This window comes from Pelophylax lessonae (assembly GCF_965119305.1).
Source record: "Pelophylax lessonae genome assembly, chromosome: 4".
Lineage (NCBI taxonomy): Eukaryota > Metazoa > Chordata > Amphibia > Anura > Ranidae > Pelophylax > Pelophylax lessonae.
This window is the reverse complement of record NC_138771.1, coordinates 675,565,102-675,592,802: the sequence shown is the minus strand read 5'-3', so window position 1 is coordinate 675,592,802 and position 27,701 is coordinate 675,565,102. Positions and strand designations below refer to the sequence as shown.

At 45.5% G+C, this 27,701-nt stretch overlaps 1 protein-coding gene across 1 annotated transcript in view; it reads right to left on the bottom strand.

Annotated features, from left to right (window-relative positions):
* Positions 1-27,701, bottom strand: part of LOC309553399 (NACHT, LRR and PYD domains-containing protein 3-like) — a 997,590-nt gene that overhangs the window by 35,758 nt on the left and 934,131 nt on the right. Inside the window, exon 6 of the mRNA XM_082254576.1 lies at positions 25,442-25,573. Coding sequence (XP_082110702.1) covers positions 25,442-25,573 — 132 coding nt within the window. The remainder of the gene's footprint in view (positions 1-25,441; positions 25,574-27,701) is intronic.

The window sequence follows — 27,701 nt, the reverse complement described above, 5'->3', positions numbered from 1 at the left end:
CAGTTTTCACCGCTGTGCACGGGCATCGACTCTCGTGGCCAGGCATTGTATTGCAAGTTCCATTGGAAATCTCCTAGCCGCTCGTACTCGCGGCGGAAGTGACGTCTGAGGTTGAATTATTCGGCAAGTTGAAAAAATCGGCAGTACACCGGCTTGGGCGCCATCTTTGGTCATCTTAGTGGTTTCCTTAGTGCGGAGTAGATAAGTTGTCAGGGAGCGTCTTTGAGGGCGACCCCAATTGTTTTTTTTTCGCTGAAGGCATGCACGGGATATTCCCATGGGGGTGCTGTTACTTTGTGCTGTAATAATTTTCGATCTGGCCCCGGGAAAGCCGCCGTTCTCTCCCCCCTCTGACGGAGCTGTGCCGCTAGTGACCTTCCAGCTCCGCGCCGCGCATGCGCCCACTGTTTCACTGATCTTTCTAATGATCTTTTGACTGTTCTGCCTCTCCAATCTAAGCATTAAAAGTGTGATCTCTGTAACTTACAGTTGTGATATGAGATATAGGGATGATCGAACTTTTCAAAAGTTCGGTTCGGCCAGAACATCCGAACTTCCCGAAAGTTCGGCCCGGATTTCAGAACCCCATTGAAATCAATGGGACCCGAACTTCGGTAATCAAAAAACACCATTTTGAAGCCCCAAAACCCAATAAATGCCCCTAAAAAGTGCCTAGAGTTCTGGGTCATGCCCCAGGTACTATTAATCACACAAATAAAGTTCTTGAAAATTGTCATTTTTGATAGAGAGAGACAATTATTGAAAAAATTAAAAAAAATATATATTTTTTTGATTTTGACTTTGGATTTAGTATCTGGGGGGGGTCTAAAAAGTGTACCTGTGAAGTTTCAGCTCTGTAGCATGTCCAGAACCATAAAAAAAAGAGATCGTTTGTATTTTGTCACTGATAGAGCAGGGATATGGCTCCGCTCCCGGTTTAGTAGCAAGCATTTTTTGGGCATTTTTTGGGGTCTTTTGAGGCAGGCAAAACATCTGAACTTGTGTATAGGGGTATATATATATATAGACACATACTTATATGTATATATACCCATACACATATATAGGTGTAAAAGTAGCAGAACACTATACTTTTGCTAATTATTTCATTAGCGCAAGTATAGTGTTGCTCTTTTCACACCTATATATGTGTATGGGTATATATACATATAAGTGTGTGTGTATATATATACCCCTATACAGAAGTTCAGATGTTTTGCCTGCCTCCAAAGAACCCAAAAAATGCCTGCAAGAACAAACCTGGGCATTTTTTTTTTTTGGCGCTGGCATTTTTTTGGGTTCTTTGGAGGCAGGCAAAACATCTGAACTTCTGTATAGGGGTATATATATACACACACACTGATATGTATTTTACACTTACACATATATAGGTGTGTTGGGAGCGTAGCCATATTAGTGTAAATTATTTCATTAGCAAAAGTATAGTGTTCTGCTCCTTTAACACCTATATATGTGCAGGTGTATATATACAGACATGGGTGTATGTATATATACCCCTATAGACATGTTCAGATGCATTGCCTGACTCCAAACATGTCCTCAAAAAAGCACTAGCAACGCCTGCAGCAAAAAGAATGCTGACGGGAGCGGAGCCATATCCCTGCTCTGAAAGTGACCTAAGAGAAACGATCTTTTCTCTATAGCGGTCACCCTGACATGGAAGGGTTTTGTCACCCTTCCATAGCAGTCACAGTCAGTTAACCCTACACTACACTACGGTCCCCTTACACTTAACACTTTCCCTACAGAAACTGAATAAATTAAAGCTAACTATAGTGAAAAATAGCACTCTAACTACACTAGATATCCCTTTCCTCACACTAAAAATTGCTAAATGACACTTTGTAACACATTGTAACAGAACAGCATTCCACTCTCTTCCATGTCCCTGTATAAGAATGCTAGGAATTTGGCGGGGGCTATCTTATATACTGGGGGGCGTAGTCACTAATGATTGGACTATGGACCCCCTAGTCACGCCAATCACATTCCTAGCATTCTCCTGCCCCTCAATTGGCTTTTACTGATGGTTCTGTTCCAATCGCGGGCTTTTAAAGCCCATTTCCTGATCCATTGCATTTTGGTCGGTTCTGGTTGACCAAAAGGTTCTAAATTCGGTGAACCTCGAACAGCCAATGTTTGGGTCGACCCGATGGTCGACCCGAACCATTCGATCATCCCTAATGAGATAGTGATAACCCCACAATCTTAGCTGTACTAGGAGACAGTCACAGCTTTAGTGGCGGTCTTTGACCTTGCCAGCAGTTAAAGTTTTGGTAATGGGTTATGCCTTTGTTTGTAAATTGGGGGGTAGGCTGGATGTCCTGCACTGATGGTAAGGACAGACCCTCCCCCTTTCCCCTTTTTGGAATTTAAGTTGTTAATGACTAAGAGTGCTCCCAGTACAACTGTGACCGGCACTGGTCTAAACGTGTACTTGTTTGGTATTGGAAACTAAATAAAAGCTGTGGCCTTGCCCTTTCCAACTTAATCATTGTAAGTGTAGTTTTTGTATGGGGAGGGGGCAAGAGGGGTTGGTTATTATGGTAACATTGTTTCTGGACCTATGCGCCTTAGCAGTCATGTTATATAGTGTATGTTATAGAATACAAGGCGTGTTCTCTCCAATACGTGGGATGGACCACCCCACCTTTACACATCCAGGTTGGTGAGATCCAAACAATTGTCTAATGTTTCCAGACCCTTCAGAGGTGTCCATGGAGGGATAGGACCCCCTTTTCTTTTTGTGGTATAGAAAGGGTCATTTCATCTGATAGAGGCGGTGATTAGGGATGATAGAACGGTTCGGGTCCACCATCGGTTCGGCCCAAACATTGGGTGTTCGAGGTTCTGCCGAATTTAGAACTTTTTGCCCAAAAAGTTCGGAATTCGGCAACCAGAACCGCCCAAAATGCAATGATTCAGGAAATGGGCTTTAAAAGCCCGTGATTGGACCAGAACCATCAGTAAAAGCCAATTGAGGGGGCAGAAGAATGCTAGGAATGTGATTGGAGTGACTAGGGGGTCCCTAGACCAATCATTAGTGAATACGCCCCCCAGGATATAAGATAGCCCCCGCCATTTTCCTAGCATTGTAATACAGGACATGGAAGAGAATGGAAGCAGTTCTGTTAATTTTACTTTAAAAGTGTCATTTAGCTAATTTTTAGTGTGAGGAAAGGGATGTCTAGTGTAGTTAGAGTGCTCCTTTACACTTAAATTAGCTTCAAAATTGAGCTTCTGTAGGGAAAGTGTTAAGTGTAAGGGGACCGTAGTGTAGTGTAGGGTTAACTGGCAGTGACTGCTATGGCAGGGTGACAAAACCCTTCCATAGCAGGGTGACCGCTATAGAGAAAAGATCGTTTTCTCTGAATAGCTTCGGGACACCAATATGGCTCCGCCGCCGCCAGCATTTTTTATGCTGCAGGGGCTGCCACTGCCAGTGCTTTTTTGAGGACATGTTTGATGTCAGACATGACATCTGAACATGTGTATAGGGGGTATATATAGACATATATGTCTGAATATATACCCCTAGACATATATAGGTGTGATAGTAGCAGAAATAAATGCTTGCGCTAATGAAATCATTTACAGTAATATATTTCTGCTACTATCACACCTATATATGTCTAGGGGTATATATTCATACATATATGTGTATATATACCCCCTATACACATGTTCAGATGTTTTGCCTGCCTCAAAAGAACCCAAAAAATGCCAAAAAAACGCTTACGTCCAAAAATGCCCAGGTGTGTTTTTGCTGGCATTTTTTGGGGGGTTTTGGAGGCAGGCAAAACATCTGAACTTGTGTATAGTGGTGTATATACACACATCCATATATTTATATACACACCTAGACATATATAGGTGTGATAGTAGCAGAAATATATGCTTGCGCTAATGAAATCATTTACAGTAATACAGGTCCTTCTCAAAAAATGAGCATATTGTGATGAAGTTCATTATTTTCTGTAATGTACTGATAAACATTAGACTTTCATATATTTTACATTCATTACACACAACTGAAGTAGTGCAAGCCTTTTATTGTTTTAATATTGATGATTTTGGCATACAGCTCATGAAAACCCCAAATTCCTATCTCAAAAAATTAGCATATTTCATCTGACCAATAAAAGAAAAGTGTTTTTAATACAAAAAAAGTCAACCTTCAAATAATTATGTTCAGTTATGCACTCAATACTTGGTCGAGAATCCTTTTGCAGAAATGACTGCTTCATTGACTACTGTTGACTAGTGTTGAGCGAACACAGACTGTATTATTCGTGTTCGTACCGAATAATTGGATTTTTTGTACCCGAACACGGACACTTTACTGTATGTTCGGGTAAAAATCCGTGTTCGGTCGTTTTATTTCCGGGTTTTGCATGCTTTGGCGCTCTTTTCATGGCGGGCTTTCAACAGCCAATCAACAATCGTTTAACTGGTGTGCCTTAAGTCATCCCAGCCATGCCTGCAAATGTCTCAGTAGCTGTGATTGGCCGTCTGAAGCATGTGACCAAGTCTTTATAAGTTCGAGGCAGCCGCAGCGGCGTCATTAATGCTTCTTAGATCAGGGACAGAGCACACATCAACGTGCTGGCTGCTGATTAGGGAAAGATAGGCAGGAAAAAAACATTTGTGTCCGGATAGAATTGAGGGACAGGTCGGAGTGTTTAGGCAGGGCGAGTTGTAGGCATTTTAGGGATAGAGTCTGCTGAATTATAGGGTCAGTGTCTTCTGCAAACTACAATCGATATTGCTGTGTGTGGGGTGGGGTCTGCACTCAATCCTGATCTACGATCTCTTCTCAATCCTGTTAGGGACAGAGTCTGCTGAATTTTAGGGAAACTGTGTTCTACAAACTACAATCGATATTGCTGTGTGGTGTGGGATAGGAGATAGGCAGGTGTCAGTGATCCACATCCATTTTTCTGTGTGGGCTGCAGTGAACAGAATCTTTTTGGGCTGCAGTGAACACAATCTTTTTGGGGTGCAGTGAACAAAATCTTTTTGGGGTGCAGTGAACACAATCCTTTTTGGGGTGCAGTGAACACAATCTTTGTGGGGTGCAGTGAACACAATCCTTTTTGGGGTGCAGTGAACAAAATCCTTTTTGGTGTGCAGTGAACACAATCTTTGTGGGGTGCAGTGAACAAAATCCTTTGTGGGGTGCAGTGAACACAATCTTTGTGGGGTGCAGTGAACACAATCTTTTTGGGGTGCAGTGAACAAAATCCTTTTTGGGGTGCAGTGAACAACATCCTTTTTGGGGTGCAGTGAACACAATCTTTTTGGGGTGCAGTGAACAAAATCCTTTGTGGGGTGCAGTGAACACAATCTTTGTGGGGTACAGGGAACATAATCTTTGTGGGGTGCAGTGAACACAATCTTTGTGGGGTGCAGTGAACACAATCTTTTTGGGGTGGAGTGAACAACATCCTTTTTGGGGTGCATTGAACAACATCCTTTTTGGGGTGCAGTGAACACAATCTTTTTGGGGTGCAGTGAACACAATCTTTGTGGGGTACAGTGAACAGAATCTTTGTGGGGTGCAGTGAACACAATCTTTGGGGGGTACAGTGAACACAATCTTTTTGGGGTGCAGTGAACACAATCTTTGTGGGGTGCAGTGAACACAATCTTTTTGGGGTGGAGTGAACAAAATCATTTTTGGGGTGCAGTGAACAACATCCTTTTTGGGGTGCAGTGAACAAAATCCTTTTTGGGGTGCAGTGAACACAATCTTTTTGGGGTGCAGTGAACAAAATCCTTTGTGGGGTGCAGTGAACACAATCTTTGTGGGGTACAGTGAACAGAATCTTTGTGGGGTGCAGTGAACACAATCTTTGGGGGGGGTACAGTGAACACAATCTTTTTGGGGTGCAGTGAAAAAAATCATTTGTGGGGTGCAGTGAACACAATCTTTGGGGGGTACAGTGAACAATCTTTTTGGGGTGCAGTGAACAAAATCCTTTGTGGGGTGCAGTGAACACAATCTTTGTGGGGTGCAGTGAACACAATCTTTTTGGGGTGCAGTGAACAAAATCCTTTTTGGGGTGCAGTGAACAACATCCTTTTTGGGGTGCAGTGAACACAATCTTTGAGGGGTACAGTGAACACAATCTTTTTGGGGTGCAGTGAACAAAATCCTTTGTGGGGTGCAGTGAACACAATCTTTGTGGGGTGCAGTGAACACAATCTTTTTGGGGTGCAGTGAACAAAATCATTTTTGGGGTGCAGTGAACAACATCCTTTTTGGGGTGCAGTGAACACAATCTTTTTGGGGTGCAGTGAACAAAATCCTTTGTGGGGTGCAGTGAACACAATCTTTGTGGGGTACAGTGAACAGAATCTTTGTGGGGTGCAGTGAACACAATCTTTGGGGGGGGTACAGTGAACACAATCTTTTTGGGGTGCAGTGAAAAAAATCATTTGTGGGGTGCAGTGAACACAATCTTTGGGGGGTACAGTGAACAATCTTTTTGGGGTGCAGTGAACAAAATCCTTTGTGGGGTGCAGTGAACACAATCTTTGTGGGGTGCAGTGAACACAATCTTTTTGGGGTGCAGTGAACAAAATCCTTTTTGGGGTGCAGTGAACAACATCCTTTTTGGGGTGCAGTGAACACAATCTTTTTGGGGTGCAGTGAACAAAATCCTTTGTGGGGTGCAGTGAACACAATCTTTGGGGGGTACAGTGAACACAATCTTTTTGGGGTGCAGTGAACAAAATCCTTTTAGGGTGCAGTGAACACAAGCTTTGTGAGGAGCAGTGAACACAATCTTTGTGGGGTGCAGTGAACACAATCTTTGTGGGGTGCAGTGAACACAATCTTTGTGGGGTACAGTGAACACAATCTCATACTTCTGAACATTTGAGGGTGCTGCCTGTTCCATACTCCTCCTCCTACTGCTCAACCATCCTTTTAGGGGTACAAACAATAGTAATTGGGGCCTAGTGTGGTGGTGTACGTGTGAGATACATACACTTTCTTTTTGATCATATTTTCTATTCCGCTATTCAATTAAAACCTTTGGGGATCAATTAAATTGCGTGATAGTCTGTGTCGGTACGTGTGAGATCCACCTTTCCAAGTTTTTGGGGTTCATCTCATACTTCTGAAGGTTTGAGGGTGCTGCCTGTTCCATACTCCCCCTACTCCTCATCTAGCCTTTTAGGGGTACAAACAATAGTAATTGGGGCCTAGTGTGGTTGTGTACGTGTGATATACATACACTTTTTTTGATCATATTTTCTATTCCGCTATTTAATCAAAAACCTTTGGGGATCAGTTAAATTGGGGGATAGTCTGTGTTGGTACGTGTGAGAGAGATCCACCTTTCCAAGTTGTTGGGGTTCATCTCATACTTCTGAAGATTTGAGGGTGCTGCCTGTTCCATACTCCTGCTCCTACTGCTCAACCATCCTTTTAGGGGTACAAACAATAGTAATTGGGGCCTAGTGTGGTGGTGTACGTGCGAGATACATACACTTTCTTTTTGATCATATTTTCTATTCCGCTATTCAATTAAAACCTTTGGGGATCAATTAAATTGCGTGATAGTCTGTGTCGGTACATGTGAGATCCACCTTTCCAAGTTTTTGGGGTTCATCTCATACTTCTGAAGGTTTGAGGGTGCTGCCTGTTCCATACTCCTCCTCCTACTCCTCAACCATCCTTTTAGGGGTACAAACAATAGTAATTGGGGCCTAGTGTGGTGGTGTACGTGTGAGATACATACACTTTTTTTGATCATATTTTCTATTCCGCTATTTAATCAAAAACCTTTGGGGATCAGTTAAATTGGGGGATAGTCTGTGTTGGTACGTGTGAGAGAGATCCACCTTTCCAAGTTTTTGGGGTTCATCTCATACTTCTGAAGATTTGAGGGTGCTGCCTGTTCCATACTCCCCCTACTCCTCATCTAGCCTTTTAGGGGTACAAACAATAGTAATTGGGGCCTAGTGTGGTTGTGTACGTGTGATATACATACACTTTTTTTGATCATATTTTCTATTCCGCTATTTAATCAAAAACCTTTGGGGATCAGTTAAATTGGGGGATAGTCTGTGTTGGTACGTGTGAGAGAGATCCACCTTTCCAAGTTGTTGGGGTTCATCTCATACTTCTGAATATTTGAGGGTGCTGCCTGTTCCATACTCCCCCTACTCCTCATCTAGCCTTTTAGGGGTACAAACAATAGTAATTGGGGCCTAGTGTGGTTGTGTACGTGTGATATACATACACTTTTTTTGATCATATTTTCTATTCCGCTATTTAATCAAAAACCTTTGGGGATCAGTTAAATTGGGGGATAGTCTGTGTTGGTACGTGTGAGAGAGATCCACCTTTCCAAGTTGTTGGGGTTCATCTCATACTTCTGAAGGTTTGAGGGTGCTGCCTGTTCCATACTCCCCCCTACTCCTCATCTAGCCTTTTAGGGGTACAAACAATAGTAATTGGGGCCTAGTGTGGTTGTGTACGTGTGATATACATACACTTTTTTTGATCATATTTTCTATTCCGCTATTTAATCAAAAACCTTTGGGGATCAGTTAAATTGGGGGATAGTCTGTGTTGGTACGTGTGAGAGAGATCCACCTTTCCAAGTTGTTGGGGTTCATCTCATACTTCTGAAGGTTTGAGGGTGCTGCCTGTTCCATACTCCCCCTACTCCTCATCTAGCCTTTTAGGGGTACAAACAATAGTAATTGGGGCCTAGTGTGGTTGTGTACGTGTGATATACATACACTTTTTTTGATCATATTTTCTATTCCGCTATTTAATCAAAAACCTTTGGGGATCAGTTAAATTGGGGGATAGTCTGTGTTGGTACGTGTGAGAGAGATCCACCTTTCCAAGTTTTTGGGGTTCATCTCATACTTCTGAAGATTTGAGGGTGCTGCCTGTTCCATACTCCTCCTCCTACTCCTCAACCATCCTTTTAGGGGTACAAACAATAGTAATTGGGGCCTAGTGTGGTTGTGTACGTGTGAGATACATACACTTTTTTTGATCATATTTTCTATTCCGCTATTTAATCAAAAACCTTTGGGGATCAGTTAAATTGGGGGATAGTCTGTGTTGGTACGTGTGAGAGAGATCCACCTTTCCAAGTTTTTGGGGTTCATCTCATACTTCTGAAGATTTGAGGGTGCTGCCTGTTCCATACTCCTCCTCCTACTCCTCAACCATCCTTTTAGGGGTACAAACAATAGTAATTGGGGCCTAGTGTGGTTGTGTACGTGTGATATACATACACTTTTTTTGATCATATTTTCTATTCCGCTATTTAATCAAAAACCTTTGGAGATCAGTTAAATTGGGGGATAGTCTGTGTTGGTACGTGTGAGAGAGATCCACCTTTCCAAGTTGTTGGGGTTCATCTCATACTTCTGAAGGTTTGAGGGTGCTGCCTGTTCCATACTCCCCCTACTCCTCATCTAGCCTTTTAGGGGTACAAACAATAGTAATTGGGGCCTAGTGTGGTTGTGTACGTGTGATATACATACACTTTTTTTGATCATATTTTCTATTCCGCTATTTAATCAAAAACCTTTGGGGATCAGTTAAATTGGGGGATAGTCTGTGTTGGTACGTGTGAGAGAGATCCACCTTTCCAAGTTTTTGGGGTTCATCTCATACTTCTGAAGATTTGAGGGTGCTGCCTGTTCCATACTCCTCCTCCTACTCCTCAACCATCCTTTTAGGGGTACAAACAATAGTAATTGGGGCCTAGTGTGGTTGTGTACGTGCGAGATACATACACTTTTTTGGATCATATTTCCTATTCCGCTATTCAATAAAAACCTTTGAGGATCAATTGAATTGCGGGATAGTCTGTGTCGGTACGTGTGAGATCCACCTTTCCAAGTTTTTGAGGTTCATCTCATACTTCTGAAGATTTGAGGGTGCTGTCTGTTCCATACTCCTCCTACTCCTCATCCATCCTTTTAGGGGTAGAAACAATAGTAATTGGGGCCTAGTGTGGTTTTGTACGTGTGAGATACATACACTTTTTTGGATCATATTTCCTATTCCGCTATTCAATAAAAACCTTTCTAGGGCAAGATCTTAAATTACAGAAATATGAGGAGACCGTCAAATAAGGGCCGTGGCCTGGGTCGTGGTGCTGCTGGTAGAGCTCCTGTTGCAAGGAGAGGACGTGGTCGATCTGTGCCAGCTACACGCACAAGTGAAACACCTTCCTCAAGTGTGAGTAGGCGACAGAACCTGCATCAGTATTTGGTAGGGCATCATACGCCCCTAGAAGTGATGAGGCCAGAACAAGTGGAGGCGATAGTAGATTGGTTTGCTGCTGACAGTGCCTCCAGTTCCTTCACATTGTCTCCCACCCAGTCTACTGCAGAAAGGTCACAGTTGGCACCTGCAGCCGATGTCCAACCGTCTTTCACCTCACCCCCTTGCAAATCAGGCAAGCAGTCTGAGCCCCAAGCCATACAGCAGTCTCTTCTTCTTTTTGATGACTCTGTCAGCAGGGTTTCCCAGGGCCATCCACCTAGCCCTGCCCCAGAAGTGGAAGAGATTGAGTGCAGCGATGCCCAACCACTTATTTCTCAAGATGAGTACATGCAAGGATCATCGCAGCACGTCTCCGATGATGACGAAACGCAGGTGCCAACTTCTGCGGCGTTCAGCATTGTGGAGACCGACAAGGAGGGCAGGGGTGAAGACTGGGTGGAAGATGATGTGGAGGACGATGAGGTCCTCGACCCCACATGGAATGAATGTCATGCAGGTGACCTGAGTAGTTTGGAGGAAGAGGCGGTGGTCGCACAGAGCCACCAGCACAGCAGAAGAGGGAGCAGGGTGCAGAAGCGGAGCGGCCGTGCCCTAGACACTACGCCCGCTACTGCCCAACGCAGCAAGGGAACGAGCGCACCAAAGTCAGCTCAAAGGAGTTCTCTAGCGTGGAAGTTCTTTAGAAAATGTGCTGATGACAGGACACGAGTGGTTTGCACCCTGTGCAATCAGAGCTTGAAGCGAGGCATAAACCTTCTCAACCTGAGCACAACCTGCATGATCAGGCATCTAAGTGCAAAGCACGAGCTGCAGTGGAGTACACACCTTCAAAACCAAGAAACGTCTCTGGCTCATCCTGCTTCCTCTTCTGCTGCAGTCTCGGCCGCTCCAGCCACATCTGTAGTGATACCGGCACCTGCCACCCCGCAAACAGACGATCTGTCAGCAACACCACCACCTGGGTCACCAACAACCATCTCCACAATGTCCCGTGGAAGCGTTCAGCTTTCCATCTCCCAAACACTTGAGAGGAAGAGGAAGTACCCCCCTACCCACCCGCGATCCCTGGCCCTGAATGCCACCATTTCAAAATTCTTGGCCTTTGAAATGCTGTCATTCCGTCTGGTGGAGACGCACAGTTTTAAAAACCTTATGTCGGTGGCTGTCCCACAGTACGTCGTGACCAGCCGCCACTACTTTTCCAGGCAAGCCATCCCTTCCCTGCACAACCAAGTGGGGGAAAAAATCAGGTGTGCACTGCGCAACGCCATCTGTGCCAAGGTCCACCTAACTACGGATACGTGGACCAGTAAGCACGGTCAGGGGCGTTATATCTCCCTAACGGCACACTGGGTAAATGCAGTGGCGGATGGGCCTGAGGCGGATAGCAATTTGGCGCATGTCCTTCCACCACCGAGGATTGCAGGGCGCTTCAGTTTGCCTCCTGTTCCTAACTCCTCCTACTCCGCTTCCTCATCCTCTACCGCCTCCTCATCCGGATAGCGTAACACCTTCACCACCAACTTCAGCACGGCCAGGGGTAAACGACAGCAGGCAGTTTTACAACTTGCCTGTTTGGGGGACAAACCACACACCGCGCAGGAGTTGTGGAGGAGCATGGAACAGCAGACAAATGAGTGGTTGCTGCCAGCGAGCCTCAAGCCCGGCCTGGTGGTGTGCGATAACGGGCGAAATCTCATAGCAGCTCTGGGCCTAGCCGGTTTGACGCACATCCCTTGCCTGGCGCATGTGCTGAATTTGGTGGTGCAGAGGTTCCTTAAAAACTACCCCGATATGTCAGAGCTGCTGCAGAAAGTGCGGGCCGTTTGTGCGCACTTTCGGCGTTCTCACCCTGCTGCTGCTCGCCTGTCAGCGCTGCAGCGTAACTTCGGCCTTCCCGCTCACCGCCTCATATGTGACGTGCCCACAAGGTGGAACTCCACCTTGCACATGCTGGAAAGACTGTGCGAGCAGCAGCAGGCCATAGTGGAGTTTCAGCTGCAGCACGCACGCGTGAGTCGCTCTGCGGAACAGCACCACTTCACCACCAATAACTGGGCCTCCATGCGAGACCTGTGTGCCTTGTTGCGCTGTTTTGAGTACTCCACCAACATGGACAGTGGCAATGACGCCGTTCTCAGCTTAACTATCCCACTTCTATGCCTCCTTGAGAAAACAATTCGGGCGATGATGGAAGAGGATGTGGCACTGGATGAGGAGAAGGAGGAGGATGAAGAGGTAACATTTCCAAGGCTTTCAGGGCAGTCATTCGCAAGGGGCTCCGAGGGTGGGTTCCTGCACACGCAAACGCCAGGGACGCAATTGTCCAGCAGGGGCACAGTTCTGGAGGATGAGGAGGATGAGGAGGAGGAGGAGCTGGAGGAGGAGATGGAACCATGTTCACAGCAGGGTGGCACCCAGGCCAGCTCATGGCCATCACTGGTGCGTGGCTGGGGGGATACAGAGGACACGGACGATACACCTCCCACAGAGGACAGCCTTTCGTTGCCTCTGGGCAGCCTGGCACACATGAGCGATTACATGCTGCAGTGTCTCCACAACGACCGCCGAGTTGCCCACATTCTAACTTGTGCTGATTACTGGGTGGCCACGCTGCTGGATCCCCGTTACAAGGACAACGTACCGTCCTTAATTCACTCACTGGAGCGCGATCGCAAGATGCGCGAGTACAAGCGCACGCTGGTAGACGCCATGCTGCTGGCATTCCCATCTGACAGCGGGGCCGCAGTGGAAGCACAAGGCAGAGGAGGAGGAGGTCGCCAACGCAACCAGGGCACCGCCAGCACCTCAGAAGGCAGGGTTAGCATGGCCGAAATGTGGAAAAGCTTTGTCAGCACGCCACAACAAACAGCAGCACCAGCAGCTCAGATGGAACGTCTTAGCAGGAGGCAGCATTTTACCAAGATGGTGGAGCAGTATGTGTGCACACGCCTACATGTAGTGAATGACGGGTCTGCCCCCTTCAACTTCTGAGTCTCCAAATTGGGCACATGGCCTGAGCTTGCCCTTTACGCCTTGGAGGTGCTGGCGTGCGATGCAGCCAGTGTATTATCTGAACGGGTATTTAGCACGGCTGGGGGCGTTATAACAGACAAGCGCAGCCGCCTGTCCAGAGACAATGTGGACAAGCTCACGTTCATTAAAATGAACCAGGCATGGATCCCACGGGACTTTTCCGTACCTTATGCAGAATAGCAATGGATACCGACCTTACCCAGCCATTGTTCCATTTTTGCTCTTTCTCACTCTTTTGGGGTGTACCCTCATTTAAAATTTGTGAAAAGAAGCAGTGTTGGCTACCTCGTCCTCCTCCTCAGGGCCAGATTAACGTAGGGGCTATTGGAGCTGCAGCTCCAGGCCCCTACCTTTTATATAGGCCCCGGGTTGGCCATATTCACTGTTACCGCTCTTCTGTCACTTGTAAACACAGAAGTCTGGCTTCTATGCTCGCTTCCCCAGGCAGCACCCTCAGAACCACCCCACACAGCGCGAAGGCCGCTTGGATGTGTTTATGGGCTTCAGAGACAGCATCCCATGTTGAATTAGGCATGCATGGCTGCACCCTTCCTCCTCTGGGTGCATGCCAAGGCACGGCCCTTAAGGCCCTTCAAAATCCTCAGCACCAAGCCCATGATGCTCTTAATCCGGCCCTGGTCCTCCTCCACCGCCGCTTCCACCTACACCGCCCATAGGTGTGCGCAGCCTATTGCATTAAGGTGTGCACCCCAAAGTTGAAATACACATGCATGTGTTTGCCTACAGGTACATGGCCCCGATACATTACTCTCCCTGCTGGCAAAGAGAAATAGAGCAGAGCAGGTCCGAGGGAGATCTTTCCCATCTCCTCACTGGCAATGCTATGTGCCCTAGGTGATTAGGGTGTGCCCAGGCACACCCGGCACACCCTGTGCGCACGCCTATGTCACCGCCACATCCACCACCACCTCAACCTCCCTCCTACTCCATATGGGCCTCGTCCTTCAGAGATGAAGAAGAACATTGTTTTATTTTTCTGTTTTTTTTTGTTGTTTTAAGTTATTTCCTTATCCACATTTGTTTGCAGAGCACTTGCCATGCTCTTAATTACGTTTTGCTGCCATTTGCAGCACTCTAGCCCTTTCCTTTGGTGTTTTAGAGCCATTTTAGTGCCTTAAAGTTCGGGTCCCCATTGACTTCAATGGGGTTCGGTGTCCGGGAAAAGTTCGGTAAAAGTCCGGGACACGGACCCGGACTTTTTTTTAAAGTTCGGCCGAACCCGTCGAACACGGACATCTAGGTGTCCGCTCAACCCTACTGTTGACTAATTAACAGAGTTAATTAGTCAACTCTCCTGACCTGAACCCCATAGAGAATCTGTGGGATGTTGTGAAGAGAAAGTTGAGAGACGCAAGACCCAACACTCTGGATGAGCTCAAGGCCGCTATCGAAGCATCCTGGGCCTCCATAACACCTCAGCAGTGCCACAGGCTGATTGCCTCCATGCCACGCTGCATTGAAGCAGTCATTTCTGCAAAAGGATTCTCGACCAAGTATTGAGTGCATAACTGAACATCATTATTTGAAGGTTGACTTTTTTTGTATTAAAAACACTTTTCTTTTATTGGTCGGATGAAATATGCTAATTTTTTGAGATAGGAATTTTGGGTTTTCATGAGCTGTATGCCAAAATCATCAATATTAAAACAATAAAAGCACTACTTCAGTTGTGTGTAATGAATCTAAAATATATGAAAGTCTAATGTTTATCAGTACATTACAGAAAATAATGAACTTTATCACAATATGCTAATTGTTTGAGAAGGACCTGTATATTTCTGCTACTATCACACCTATATATGTCTAGGTGTCTATATAAATATATGTATGTGTGTATATATACCACTATACACAAGTTCAGATGTTTTTCCTGACTGCAAAGAACCCAAAAAAATGCCTTCTATTAAACCGGCAAGGTGTTACACCAGAGAAGCCATACTCCTGTGCTTAAAGTTTTCTAATACATACAATCCTTTTTTTTTCTGGTTCTGGACATGCTACAGAGCTGAAACTTCACAGGTACACCTTTTAGACCCCCCAGACACAAAATCACACAAAAAAAGTTCTTACAAATTGTCATTTTTGATAAAAAAGCCAATTATTGAAAAAATTCAAAAAAAAAAAAAAAAAGATTTTTTGATTTTTACTTTGGATTTCAGATCTGGGGGGTCTAAAAGGTGTACCTGTGAAGTTTCAGCTCTGTAGCATGTCCAGAACCAGAAAAAAAATATTGTTTGTATTAGAAAACGTTCAGATCACCAATATGGTTTCTCGCTTTGCACAGCACCTTGCCGGTTTAATAGCAGGCATTTTTTTGGGTTCTTTGCAGTCAGGAAAAACATCTGAACTTGTGTATAGTGGTACTGTGCACAAGTTCTGATGTTTTGCCTGCCTCCAAAAACCCCCAAAAAATGCCAGCAAAAACACACCTGGGCATTTTTTTTTTGACGCTAGCGTTTTTTTTGGCATTTTTTGGGGTTCTTTTGAGGCAGGCAAAACATCTGAACTTGTGTATAGTGGTATATATACACACATAATTATATGTATATAGACACCTAGCCATATATAGGTGTGATAGTAGCAGAAATATATTACTGTAAATGATTTCATTAGCGCAAGCATATATTTCTGCTACTATCACACCTATATATGTCTAGGTGTGTATATAAATATATGTATGTGTGTATATACACCACTATACACAAGTTCAGATGTTTTGCCTGCCTCAAAAGAACCCCAAAAAAATGCCAAAAAAAACGCTAGCGTCAAAAAAAAAATGCCCAGGTGTGTTTTTGCTGGCATTTTTTGGGGGTTTTTGGAGGCAGGCAAAACATCAGAACTTGTGCACAGTACCACTATACACAAGTTCAGATGTTTTTCCTGACTGAAAAGAACCCAAAAAAATGCCTGCTATTAAACCGGCAAGGTGCTGTGCAAAGCGAGAAACCATATTGGGGATCTGAACGTTTTCTAATACAAACGATCTTTTTTTTCTGGTTCTGGACATGCTACAGAGCTGAAACTTCACAGGTACACTTTTTAGACCCCCCAAGATACTAAATCCAAAGTAAAAATCAAAAAAATCTCTTTTTATTTTTTCCAATAATTGGCTTTTTTTATCAAAAATTACAATTTGTAAGAACCTTTTTTTTGTGTGATTTTGTGTCTGGGGGGTCTAAAAGGTGTACCTGTGAAGTTTCAGCTCTGTAGCATGTCCAGAACCAGAAAAAAAGATCATATAGGTGTAAAAGGAGGGTCCCACATCCCTGTTCTACTGAAAAAATATCTTTTTTTCTTTTCATGGTTCTGGACATGCTACAGAGCTGAAACTTCACATGCACACCTTTTAGACCCCCCAGATACTAAATCCAAAGTCAAAATCAAAAAAAAATCTCTCTCTTTTTTTTTTTTTTTAATTTTTTCAATAATTGGCTTTTTTTATCAAAAATGACAATTTTTAAGAACTTTTTTTGTGTGATTAATAGTTAATGGGGCATGAACCAGAACCCTGGGCACTTTTTAGGGGCGTTTATTTGGTTTTAGGGCTTAAAAATTGTGTTTTTTGATTACCGAAGTTCGGGTCCCATTGATTTCAATGGGGTTCTGAAATCCGGGCCGAACTTTCGGGAAGTTCGGATGTTCTGGCCGAACCAAACTTTTCAAAAGTTTGATCATCCTTAGCGGTGATTCACACTGAAAACTATTAGAGACGGAGGTGTGGTGGATCTCAGCCTCAACCATCGCTGGGATGGGAATCTCCACCTCACATGACTTGTAAGTTGGGATTTGATGTGTGATTGTTATTGATGGGAATGATTTGTGTAATCCTGTATTCTATTCATGTCATCTCTCATTTCATTGGGTGCTCAATTTCCATCTCATTACATGGACATAGATCTGCTTATTAATTCATGTTATATGTAACCCCGCCCATGGCTGTGTGAGGTTGGGGGCATCTAATTGGGTGTTGCTGAACCTAACAGACAGCTGTGGCTAAGGCCTGAATGGCTGAAACGCGTCAGCTTCTCTGTTGGGATGATTTTTAGCCATATGTGAAAATAAATTGGGATTTGTATTTTGGAAGCTGACCGTGATGATGACTTCTCATTACAAACATTTCATTGTGGATAACGAACAAAATACAATAAGATGAAGCTGACTGCCCAGCTCTACATAGTATAATATGTGGTTGTGGAGGGACTCCGGAGGGGGTTTATGTCCATAGGATACGACCTTCATACCTGAACAGAACCCCCACCAGGAGCAGAGAGGGGGAGATAGGCACTCACTGCCCCGAGCCAGGACAGAGGAAGTCTTGGGACTTTTTATGGCAGACAAGGACTCATAAAGGGGATAGGAGTTGGGGGTGTTCATCATTTCTTCTAGTGATGGGGGATGGGTAACTTTCCAGGATTTATAACTCCTATCCTGCAGAAGTGAGACGATGACAGATGATATTTCTGGAGTATGAGTTGTATTGGGTATGGGACGGCCTTTTGTACAGAAGTGAGAACTGTCTGATGTCTTTGCCTTCAGAGGAATGTATTGTGTTTTCTGTCTTTATTATGGTCAGGACAAAACATTCCATTCATAGATTTGTAAATATAAAATATTGTATCTAAAAATTTTGCATTTTCATTTCCAGCCAGCAGGTGGAGCTGAAATCTCTTTTCTCTATCGCTCATTGACAGACGTAGTCCTCGGTGATTCAACACCCTCGGGTTATGCTGCCCTCTACAGGAGTAGGACTAGACAGGAAAGAAAACGTTCTGGCCACACCCTAGGGGCAGTCCCAGAGGGTATATCCTCTCACTTCCTGCTACAGAAAATCAGTTTTTTTCTCTCTAGTTAGGAGTAAGGACCTAGATTCCTTGCTAGGATCTTCGGTCCTGGCAGGATTTTTTTCATAGAAAAGATTTTTTAGACAGCTTTTTTTCTCCAGTGTTTCTGTGAGATCTTCAAGCAAGAAAGCTGAACTGGGCGACGGGCTGGGTCGGCCGCGACATAGTCCCACTGGACGGGGACTGACCCTGCGAGTTAAACGTCTCGCTGAAACGCCAAAGACCATGAGTCACGGCGTCCATATTGGTCGACAGCCCTCCTACCTCGGTGGAGAGGGGTACTGTCAGGAGTTGGCGCCCGCCAGGTTCCGGTATGGTGAGTAGTATGTTCCCCCTTTCCCCCTGACGGGTCTTGTGGTGAACGCGGGCCCCTCTCTGTAATGGTAAGGATGGGTTCCCCTCTATCCTACAACATGTCACAGATCCCCCTAATTGAGTGTGATTTTTGTGTACAAGAAGCCAGGAGGCTTGGTTTGGGAGCTGACAATCTAATTGTAAAAATGTGAAAATGATTGTAGTCAGTGGCAGTACTAGAACTTTACTGTGATAGTATAAGGTATCCTACCTGTCAGTAGCCACAGGGCGATGTCTATACATGTATACTGCATTCCAGATCATTCCTCCAGCTAAGCAGATGCCTCCAGACGGCCACGGACCGCATACGGCCCGCCAGGGTCCGGTACCGCCGACCACGCTGACCACCATGAGGGTGAAGGGTTGTGAGGCCGAGATCCTTCTGCAGACATGCCGCTATTCTGTGCAGGCCGCCGCCATTGTCTGGTAGATCGCACGAGGCCGCCATTTTGGTGTAGCCACGTGTCTCCAGCATGGGGGCGGCCATGTTTGAGGTGACTCAAACACCTCATGGAGCCAGGGGGAGGCACCGGCAGGCGTGTTAAGGGGCGGAGCCGCCTCCTTTACCCAGGAAATAGGGCCAAAGACTTCCTGTCTGTAACAAGACAAGCACTGAGCAAGCTGATGAAAACTTCTGTGCATCAGGGATGAGCCTTGGGGTCTCTCTCTCTCTCTCTCTCTGTGGGGTCCAAAAAGGCAGGTAACACTGAGGGGCGCTGCTGCGACTGGGGGACACAAAAAAAAAAAAAAAGAAATTTTTTACTTTGTCATTTTTTGTCGCTGGCAAGTGTCTTGTATAATCATTGACCCTGCCGCATAGGTATCCCCACATGATCCCCTCAAGATGACCGCAGGACCCTTCAGTACCCCACTTGTTTTTAATGCATTATCGGCAGTTTTGGAGTCTTTGGTATCCCGGGTGGAGGTGGCCTGTCAGGGACGGGGGTCAAGTAGCGACCCCCGCCTACCCCTATTGTTTATCAGATACTTCAAATACGGATTCGGAGCTGGTCAATGCAGTTGCAGGTCCCTCTTAGGGGGCTGTTGTCTCAGGTAATATCTCCTCAGCAGTGAGGAGAACGTTTCTGCCTCCGCCATAGCACAAGAGTGGTGGATGCACTAGTTGTGTCCGTCCGGGAAACCTTTAGTCTTGAGGTTACACCGGCAGAGGTAGCTGAGACTGAGATTCCTTTTTGGTACTTGTTAGCCTACCAAAAGGGCGAAGGATTTTCCTTTACCCAAATGGGGTCGTTTTGAAACGAACCCCTGTTATTTCCAAACGCATGGCTAGGTGCTATCCGTTTGAGGAATTCCTCTTTATAGGATAGACGGTACCACCTGCTGTCTTGCCACAGACTGTTAGGATAAAAAGACCTCGTAACTAACGAGGACCTTCCTTTTCTGCTCATAAAGAGTTGTTTGTTCCGCGAGGGCGGGCGATAAGGCGAAACCCTCCAAAGCCCCTTTAGAGGGGTTTCAAAGGGCGCTGGTCGGCTAAACAAAGAGTCCGGCTCAGCCAAGCCTGAAGAATATAGCCTGATGCGCCCCTACCCATCTCTGGGGTGGGGGGGATGTCTTCACCGGTTTCTGGAGGACACAGGATCGAGTTTCGAACACTTCCACTGGTGCGATTCTTCCCTTCTAACATTGAACGGTTTCAGGGGTTCTATTCGAACCTATTCACAATGCCCAGGAAAGAGGGCAAGGTGCGTCCAAATCTGGACTTGGGAAGAAATAGAGTCCATCCGTACAGTGGTGGCCTCCCTGCATCAAGGGGATTTCCTGGCGTCCATAGACATTTAGGAGGCCTATCTTTATATCCCCATCATCGCAGGACATCAGCGTTTTTTCGCTTTCCCAAAGATCATCCCTGGTTCCCACCAGGAGACTGAACTATCTGGGCCTAAGGTTGGATACATCCTGGGCAAGAGAGTTTCTCCTTGCGGAGAAACTCCAGAAGGTTCAGTCAACGATTCGGATGTTGCTGTCCGTCAATTGGCTGGGACTGATGGTGGCCTTCTTAGAGGCAGTACCGTATACCCAGTCTCATACCCGAATTCTCCTGAAGGAGATTCTTTTTTAATGGAATCAGAATTCCGATTCCCTGGACAATCGGATCCGGTTAAGCGAGCGGACCAGGAAGTCTCCGATGCTCAACCAGGGGAAGTCATTTCTTCCGATAGTATCCAGATTACCAATAAGGGTATCGGAACTGAGAGCGATCAGATTTTGTCTGATTTACTGGATCGAGCAGCTCTAGAGCAGCCCGATTCGGATCCAATTGCATATGGCCTCTTCATCCAGAGGTTTTTCACTAGCTGTCCCTTCATTGGGACATCCCGGATGTGGATCTGTTGGCACCTTGGCTTAACAGGAAGGTGCGGAGGTTTGTAGCTCGCGCCGCGATCCTCTAGCGGACGCAGCAGAAACGCTGATCGCCCCGTGGGGGCAGTATCAGCTACGGCATGCCTTCCATCCTCTCAAGTTGCTTCGGGAACTTCTTCGCAGGATAGAGGTGGAGGGAATTCCAGTTATTCTGGAAATTCTGGACTGACCTCGTCGAGCCTGGTACGCCGACTTGGTGAGGCTAGTCGCGGACGCTCCTTGGAGACTTCCTCTCAGGGAGGATTTGCGGTCTCAGGGACCGATCTTCCATCTTGCTTTACAGTCACTGGCTTAATGGCCTGGCCATTGAGACCCAGGTACGGAAGGACAAGGGAGTGTCAGCTTCAGTTATTCCTACCTCCAGTTAAAGCAAGGAAAGCGACTTCCAGCACATGGAAGTCTTATATTGCATGGTGTGAATCTATTGGATTTCCCCAACATACCTATTCTGTGACCCGAATTTTGGTCTGTCTGCAACAAGGGGTTGAGCAGAAACTATCCTTGAGCACGATCAAGGGTCAGGTTTTCGGCGTTAGCAATCTTCTTTCAAGAAACCTTTGGCTAATCATTCCTTGGTGCGGAATTTCATCCAGGGGGTGCGACATCTGGCTCTGCCAGTGCGCGCACCCTTACCGCCTGGGATCTTAATTTAGTGTGGTCGGTTCTTCAGAAACTTATTTTTGAAGATATTAGGGAGATTCCCTTGCTTACATTATCCCAGAAGGTGGCCTTCTTGGTGGCCATTACTTCTGCACACAGGGTGTCAGAACTGGCCGCATTATCCTGACGTTCCCCAGATCTGGTGGTTCATAGGGATAAGGTGGTTCTTCTTCCGAATCCATCCTTCCTTCCTAAGTGGTTTTCGTAAGACGGACTCACTTTTTGTGATCACGGATAGCCCTGGAAGGGGGTTGCCTGTGTCTGCCGCGACCATATCTACATGGATCAGTCAGACGGTGGTACAGGCTTATTCTATTAAGGGTCGGAATCCTCCGTTCCCTGTTAGGGCGCACTTCACTCGAGCGCTCAGTACTTCCTGGGCCTATCGCCACCAGGCGTCAGTGGTCCAGGTTTGTAAGGCGGCCACCTGGTCGTCGGTACATACCTTTACAAAATTTTATAAGATTGATGTGATGGCATCGGCGGATGCCTCATTTGGCCGCAAGGTTTTTCAGGCCGCAATTTGAGGAGACCGATGGTCTACCTCTGGGGTTTATTTCTGTTGAGTCTCATCATTGAGGATGAGCATTGTAAACTTCTAGTTGGCACCGGTTGGGCATTCTAGATTGGATTTGATTTCCATTTTCCCACCCCTCATTTGTGGTACTGCTTTGGGACGTCCCGAGGGTGTTGAATCACTGAGGACTACGTCTGTCAATGAGCGATAGAGAAAAATGGATTTTTGTAAAATCTTACCGTAAAATCCTTTTCTCTTAGTTCATTGACAGACGTAGTACCCGCCCCTCTGTTTTTGAGTTGGGTTGGGTTAAATTCTCTAAACACTGCTTTGTGACATAACTGATGTGCTGTAGCAGGGAGAGAGAGGATATACCCTCTGGGACTGCCCCTAGGGTGTGGCCAGAACATTTTCTTTCCTGTCTAGTCCTACTCCTGTAGAGGGCAGCATAACCCGAGTGTGTTGAATCACCGAGGACTACGTCTGTCAATGAGCTAAGAGAAAAGGGTTTTACGGTAAGATTTTACAAAAATCAATTTTTCCACATGTTTACCAGTCTGTCTTTCCTGGATCACTGTACAAACCATTGTAGTTTCCAGAGCTCAGTAGCTCAAGCTGTAATTTCCCTTTGTTACGGACCGTTTCAGCAGACAAGGGGTTAAAATCCGTTTAGTCGATATGCCCCTTTCTGCTAGACAGGCACAGCTACTTGCAGGAACACCATACTCCCGAACTGGGTACAAAATAGCACTCCAACCTGGAACCTCACGAATAGCTGCTAGCGGATGAACAGGAAAAGCATACATCAGCTTACACTCCTGGCAATCAATCTCGTACAGCATACAGTGAATCCCCCCAAGCACGAGACAAAGCTCCGTGTGAAGTTCAAGCAGTGGACTCTTTATTAAATCCACACAAACACATTATATACACTATCAGGTAATGTGAGTCTCATTGCATTAGCATATGCAGATAGATTTGTAAACAGGCACAAAATAACACTAAACTAATTATCTAGCCACCTGGCCAGAACAATGCAAGGTCATTAGCATGTAAGAATGGAACAGGAATACTTAGCACACCCGACAATAGGTGTGGCAAAGCCACCTCATGCCAAAAGCAACATTTACATAACTTCTAAAATATGCATCACATTCAAATAAAACTTACATTTTCAGAATCAGCATACTTCAAATGCAAACATAACCAAAAATCATAGAAATCCCTCCAGGCGTTAAAAAGTTAGACGGAAGTCCTTTTCTGACCGACCGCAGGCACATTTTCATGCCCAAATACAGTCTTAAATGGGTAAAAGCCCCTAGGTCCATAGTCCAAAGGCAGCAGGCGGGCAACCAGGCTCCTCCAATGCAATGTGGCGAGATTGGTCTCGTCACACCCTTCATAACTGAATGACTCAGAGGAGTGAGAGGAGAGGGGGGAAAAATTGATGAAACCCACCTGAGGGACCTCACTGGATATTCTGTGAAAATTGAGGATGAATTGATCCCTGGTGGCTGTAGCTACAGAGGTCAGTAAGGTCTCGTTCACACGTGTGTCAGTACCATGCAATTATGTGACATTTATTCAGCATTTCTAAAGCTGTATAACCGCCCTTCCATGCCTGCCATGAATATTACAATGGCGACACACAGTGCTGGTCACACAGGAGCGGTAGCGTAGTGTAAAAGATTAAGCAGCATGTCGCTGTCATGAGGCATCCATGCTTGTCAGCCGCCTCCATTCATTTCATGGTGATTCCCAATAACCACTGGGCATTGGAGGACAGACAGCGGAGGCTCTGATATCCCAGAATGCACTGGGAAATCATAGAGAAGTAGGACAGAGCAGCTCCAGTCACTTCTGGTTGTACAGAACAGCCGTGTGGTAACTCCAATAGCTTCTGTGTTCCGGCAAAATCATCAACCAGCCGGCAATACTGACAGAGCCAGGCAGGAAATGTGTCACTGCACAGCCAAAACGTCTTACAATTATATATACTAATCAGCTGATCACAGAAGGATTCATCCACAAAATCCAACACCAAATAGATAGAAAGACAACTGTGCAGCACTAGAAGTGTGACTCCCTAAACCTAAAAAATATACGTTTTTTTTTTTATTTTTTAACAATCAAAATGTGTTTCAGCACAATTATACAGGAATATTACAATGGTATAAAAAACAATATAAGTAAGATATATTTAAATTGTTCAATATTGCAGCATGATGAGTGAGACCACACAAACTTTCACAAATTATGTACATGCAGAAAACCTACTTTGTGGTCGGCCACTTATGATTGGTAATGTGCAGTGACACCTCCCTTACAGGGTAGATATAAAGATAGCTTTGCAGCGCTAGAAGTGAGACTCCCTAAACCTAAAAGTTTTCTTGTAGTGTTTTCAGAGCTTCATAAACACAATGAAGACACATGATAAATGTCATAGAAGTGTTACTGAGCATTGCTTCCTTCTTCATAATCATCAGACGTGTGAGCGAGCCCTAAGGGTTTCTATTCCATCCTATTTCCTGCTTGTTAGGAATATGGATGTCATTCCATATCTACATAGCCTGGTCACTCTTCTACTATAAGGGGAACCCCAAATCCCATGGATGAGATTACAAAGAGATAGATTCCCTCAGAGAGGAGAAGACATGAGAAGAGGAGAGGTGATGGAAGATGGGTGAGGATGGAGGACACCCAGAGAAAGATTCCCTCAGAGAGGAGAAGACATGAGAAGAGGAGAGGTGATGGAAGATCGGTGAGGATGGAGGACACCCAGAGAAAGATTCCCTCAGAGAGGAGAAGACATGAGAAGAGGAGAGGTGATGGAAGATGGGTGAGGATGGAGGACACCCAGAGATAGATTCCCTAAGAGAGGAGAAGACATGAGAAGAGGAGAGGTGATGGAAGATAGGTGAGGATGGAGGACACCCAGAGAAAGATTCCCTCAGAGAGGAGAAGACATGAGAAGAGGAGAGGTGATGGGGGATGGGTGAGGATGGAGGACACCCAGAGAAAGATTCCCTCAGAGAGGAGAAGACATGAGAAGAGGAGAGGTGATGGGGGATGGGTGAGGATGGAGGACACCCAGAGAAAGATTCCCTCAGAGAGGAGAAGACATGAGAAGAGGAGAGGTGATGGAAGATGGGTGAGGATGGAGGACACCCAGAGAAAGATTCCCTCAGAGAGGAGAAGACATGAGAAGAGGAGAGATGATGGAAGATGGGTGAGGATGGAGGACACCCAGAGATAGAAGGAAACACTGAGAGACGGGAACAATCACAAGACGTCACATTTCCCCATCACTGCAGGATCACACATTTCTCTTACTCCAATTCCTGAATTTTACTCTCCGGGTTCTTCAGAAAGGAAAGAGTATCAGACTTCCTTCTATATCCTGAAGAGGAGGACTCTTCTTCATCTCCCAGACAATCTTTACTGGAAATAATACAATACCGAAACCTACAAACCAATAATGAGATAATAATTACCACCAAGAATGGATGACCTCTGACACCAAGAATAACAATGTAACACCCAACATTTCCCTTCCACATGGTTTCCTTCCCTCTGGCTCTGCAGTCTCATACTGGACCTGATGAGGACTTCTCATTGGTTGCTATGAGCGGTCTTTGAAGTCGCACTCCAGACAAAACTTAAAGTAGGCCCCTGATATGTATACGGGGTCTCCGGCCTTCCTACACAGGGGTTTCCATTCATCATCAGTTTCTGGAAAATTCTGGAACACCACTTTGGTTCCAGATATGAAATGCAGTCCAGACATTCCCATCTCCACCCACTTCTGCAGACAATTGGTCCCTCCAATGTTGGGATGATGATGTCACACCCCTGGCATTATTCCCCTCCCCCGGATCTCTGAACACTAAGCTTTCCCTCCAAATGTTCTGTGTGATAAATGGTATAATTGGGTGTCAGTGAAAGGGTAATACGATGTAAATGATGCGATGTTACCAGAAGTTGTGTAGAAGGTGATATGTGGGAACCACCATTTAGCTCTGGTTCACACAGCACAACATGAAAGTCGCAGCCACTTCCAGCTTGACTTTACTCTACAACTTCCCGGTGACCAGGTGCGACTTCAAAGGGACTTTACTGAGAAGCATTCCTATGTGACTTTGATGGATCCGTGTTCATAGCGTGTTTTGTCACATGGCAAAACATGCGTCTGCTAAACGTGATTGGGTGTCATTACCAATCAGGCTGCAATTACATCTGCATGATTCTGAATGCACATCAACTGCACAGAAATTGTCTGCTTTGTCGCATGTTTCAGAAATGCGCTGCAAACGTGCATCACGCTCGCAGTGAGAAAATGGCAAGGCAAGCATGACGCATGTTTCCAAAACGTGTGGCAAAGCATGCGTTTTCCTGCAGGTTGCCGTGCATTCAGAAACGTGCAGATGTGAGCGAATGGTATCGCAAGTGCAATGTGTGTTGCTGCACATTTTTTAAATGCAATGCATGCGTTTTCTTGCGGGTTGGCGTGTGTTCTTAAACCTGAAGATGCAAATGAATGGTAATGTAAGTGTGATGTGTATTGCCGCACAAAACATGCAGCAAAGCATGCGTTTTCTTGCGGGTTGCCAGGCAGTAGTAAATGCATTATCATTTATTCACATCTGTGCATTTCCAACTGCACAGCAACCTGAAAGAAAACGCATGCTTTGCTGTGCGTTTCATAAATATGCAGCAATGTGCGTCACACTTGTGTTATTATTCATTTACATCTGTACATTGTTTAATGCACGGCAGACTGCAAGAAAACATGCGCTTTGCCATATGTTTCAAAAACGCACAGCAAGGCGCATTGCACTTGTGTTACCATTCATTTACATCTGCACAAGTGTGGCGTGCGTTGCTTTTTTAGACTTAGAAACACACAGATGTGAATACCGACTAATTGGTAATGACCCCCCAATCGCAGTTAGCAGACGCATGTTTTGCACAAAATGCACAACACTCCATGACTGGAAAGGTTCCTGAGCTACTTTGGAGTGTTTGTCGCATGTTGGGCAGAACATTCTAGTGAATGGCTTCTTATACACAATGTGTGCTTACACCTGAAAATACACAGAAAATGGAGGTGGGAATGTGCGTTTCCACTACGCTCAGGTGTGAATGGGATGTGCTTGGGAGGAAGATTTTAGGCAGCAAGGATGACCAGGGAGGAGAGGTGAGGGTTAAACATTGCCTCAGAAGTCGCAGCAAAGTGTTAAACATTCAGACAAATGTACGACTTTCTGGCGATTTTACATTGAAGTCTATGGGAGTCGTGCCGCACAAGAATTGCCAAACGTAGTGCAGGAAGTATTTTCTTTTGTCGCAGTGACTCAAAATGCAGCAATTAAGACAACGCCCATTAAAATCTAATTTTCACCTGACCTACGACTTTACATGTCACCAGAATGTCGCAGGTCGCTGGAAAATTGCACTAGTGTGAACCAGGGCTTAGGGCTGAGGAAAGTGTGAGTTCCCCGGACTTCTAACAAGTGTGGTAGATGGAGTACATGTCTGATAATCACCGTTATACTGTATGCAGGTTCCTGACCATTCTCTGAGCTCAGTTAGG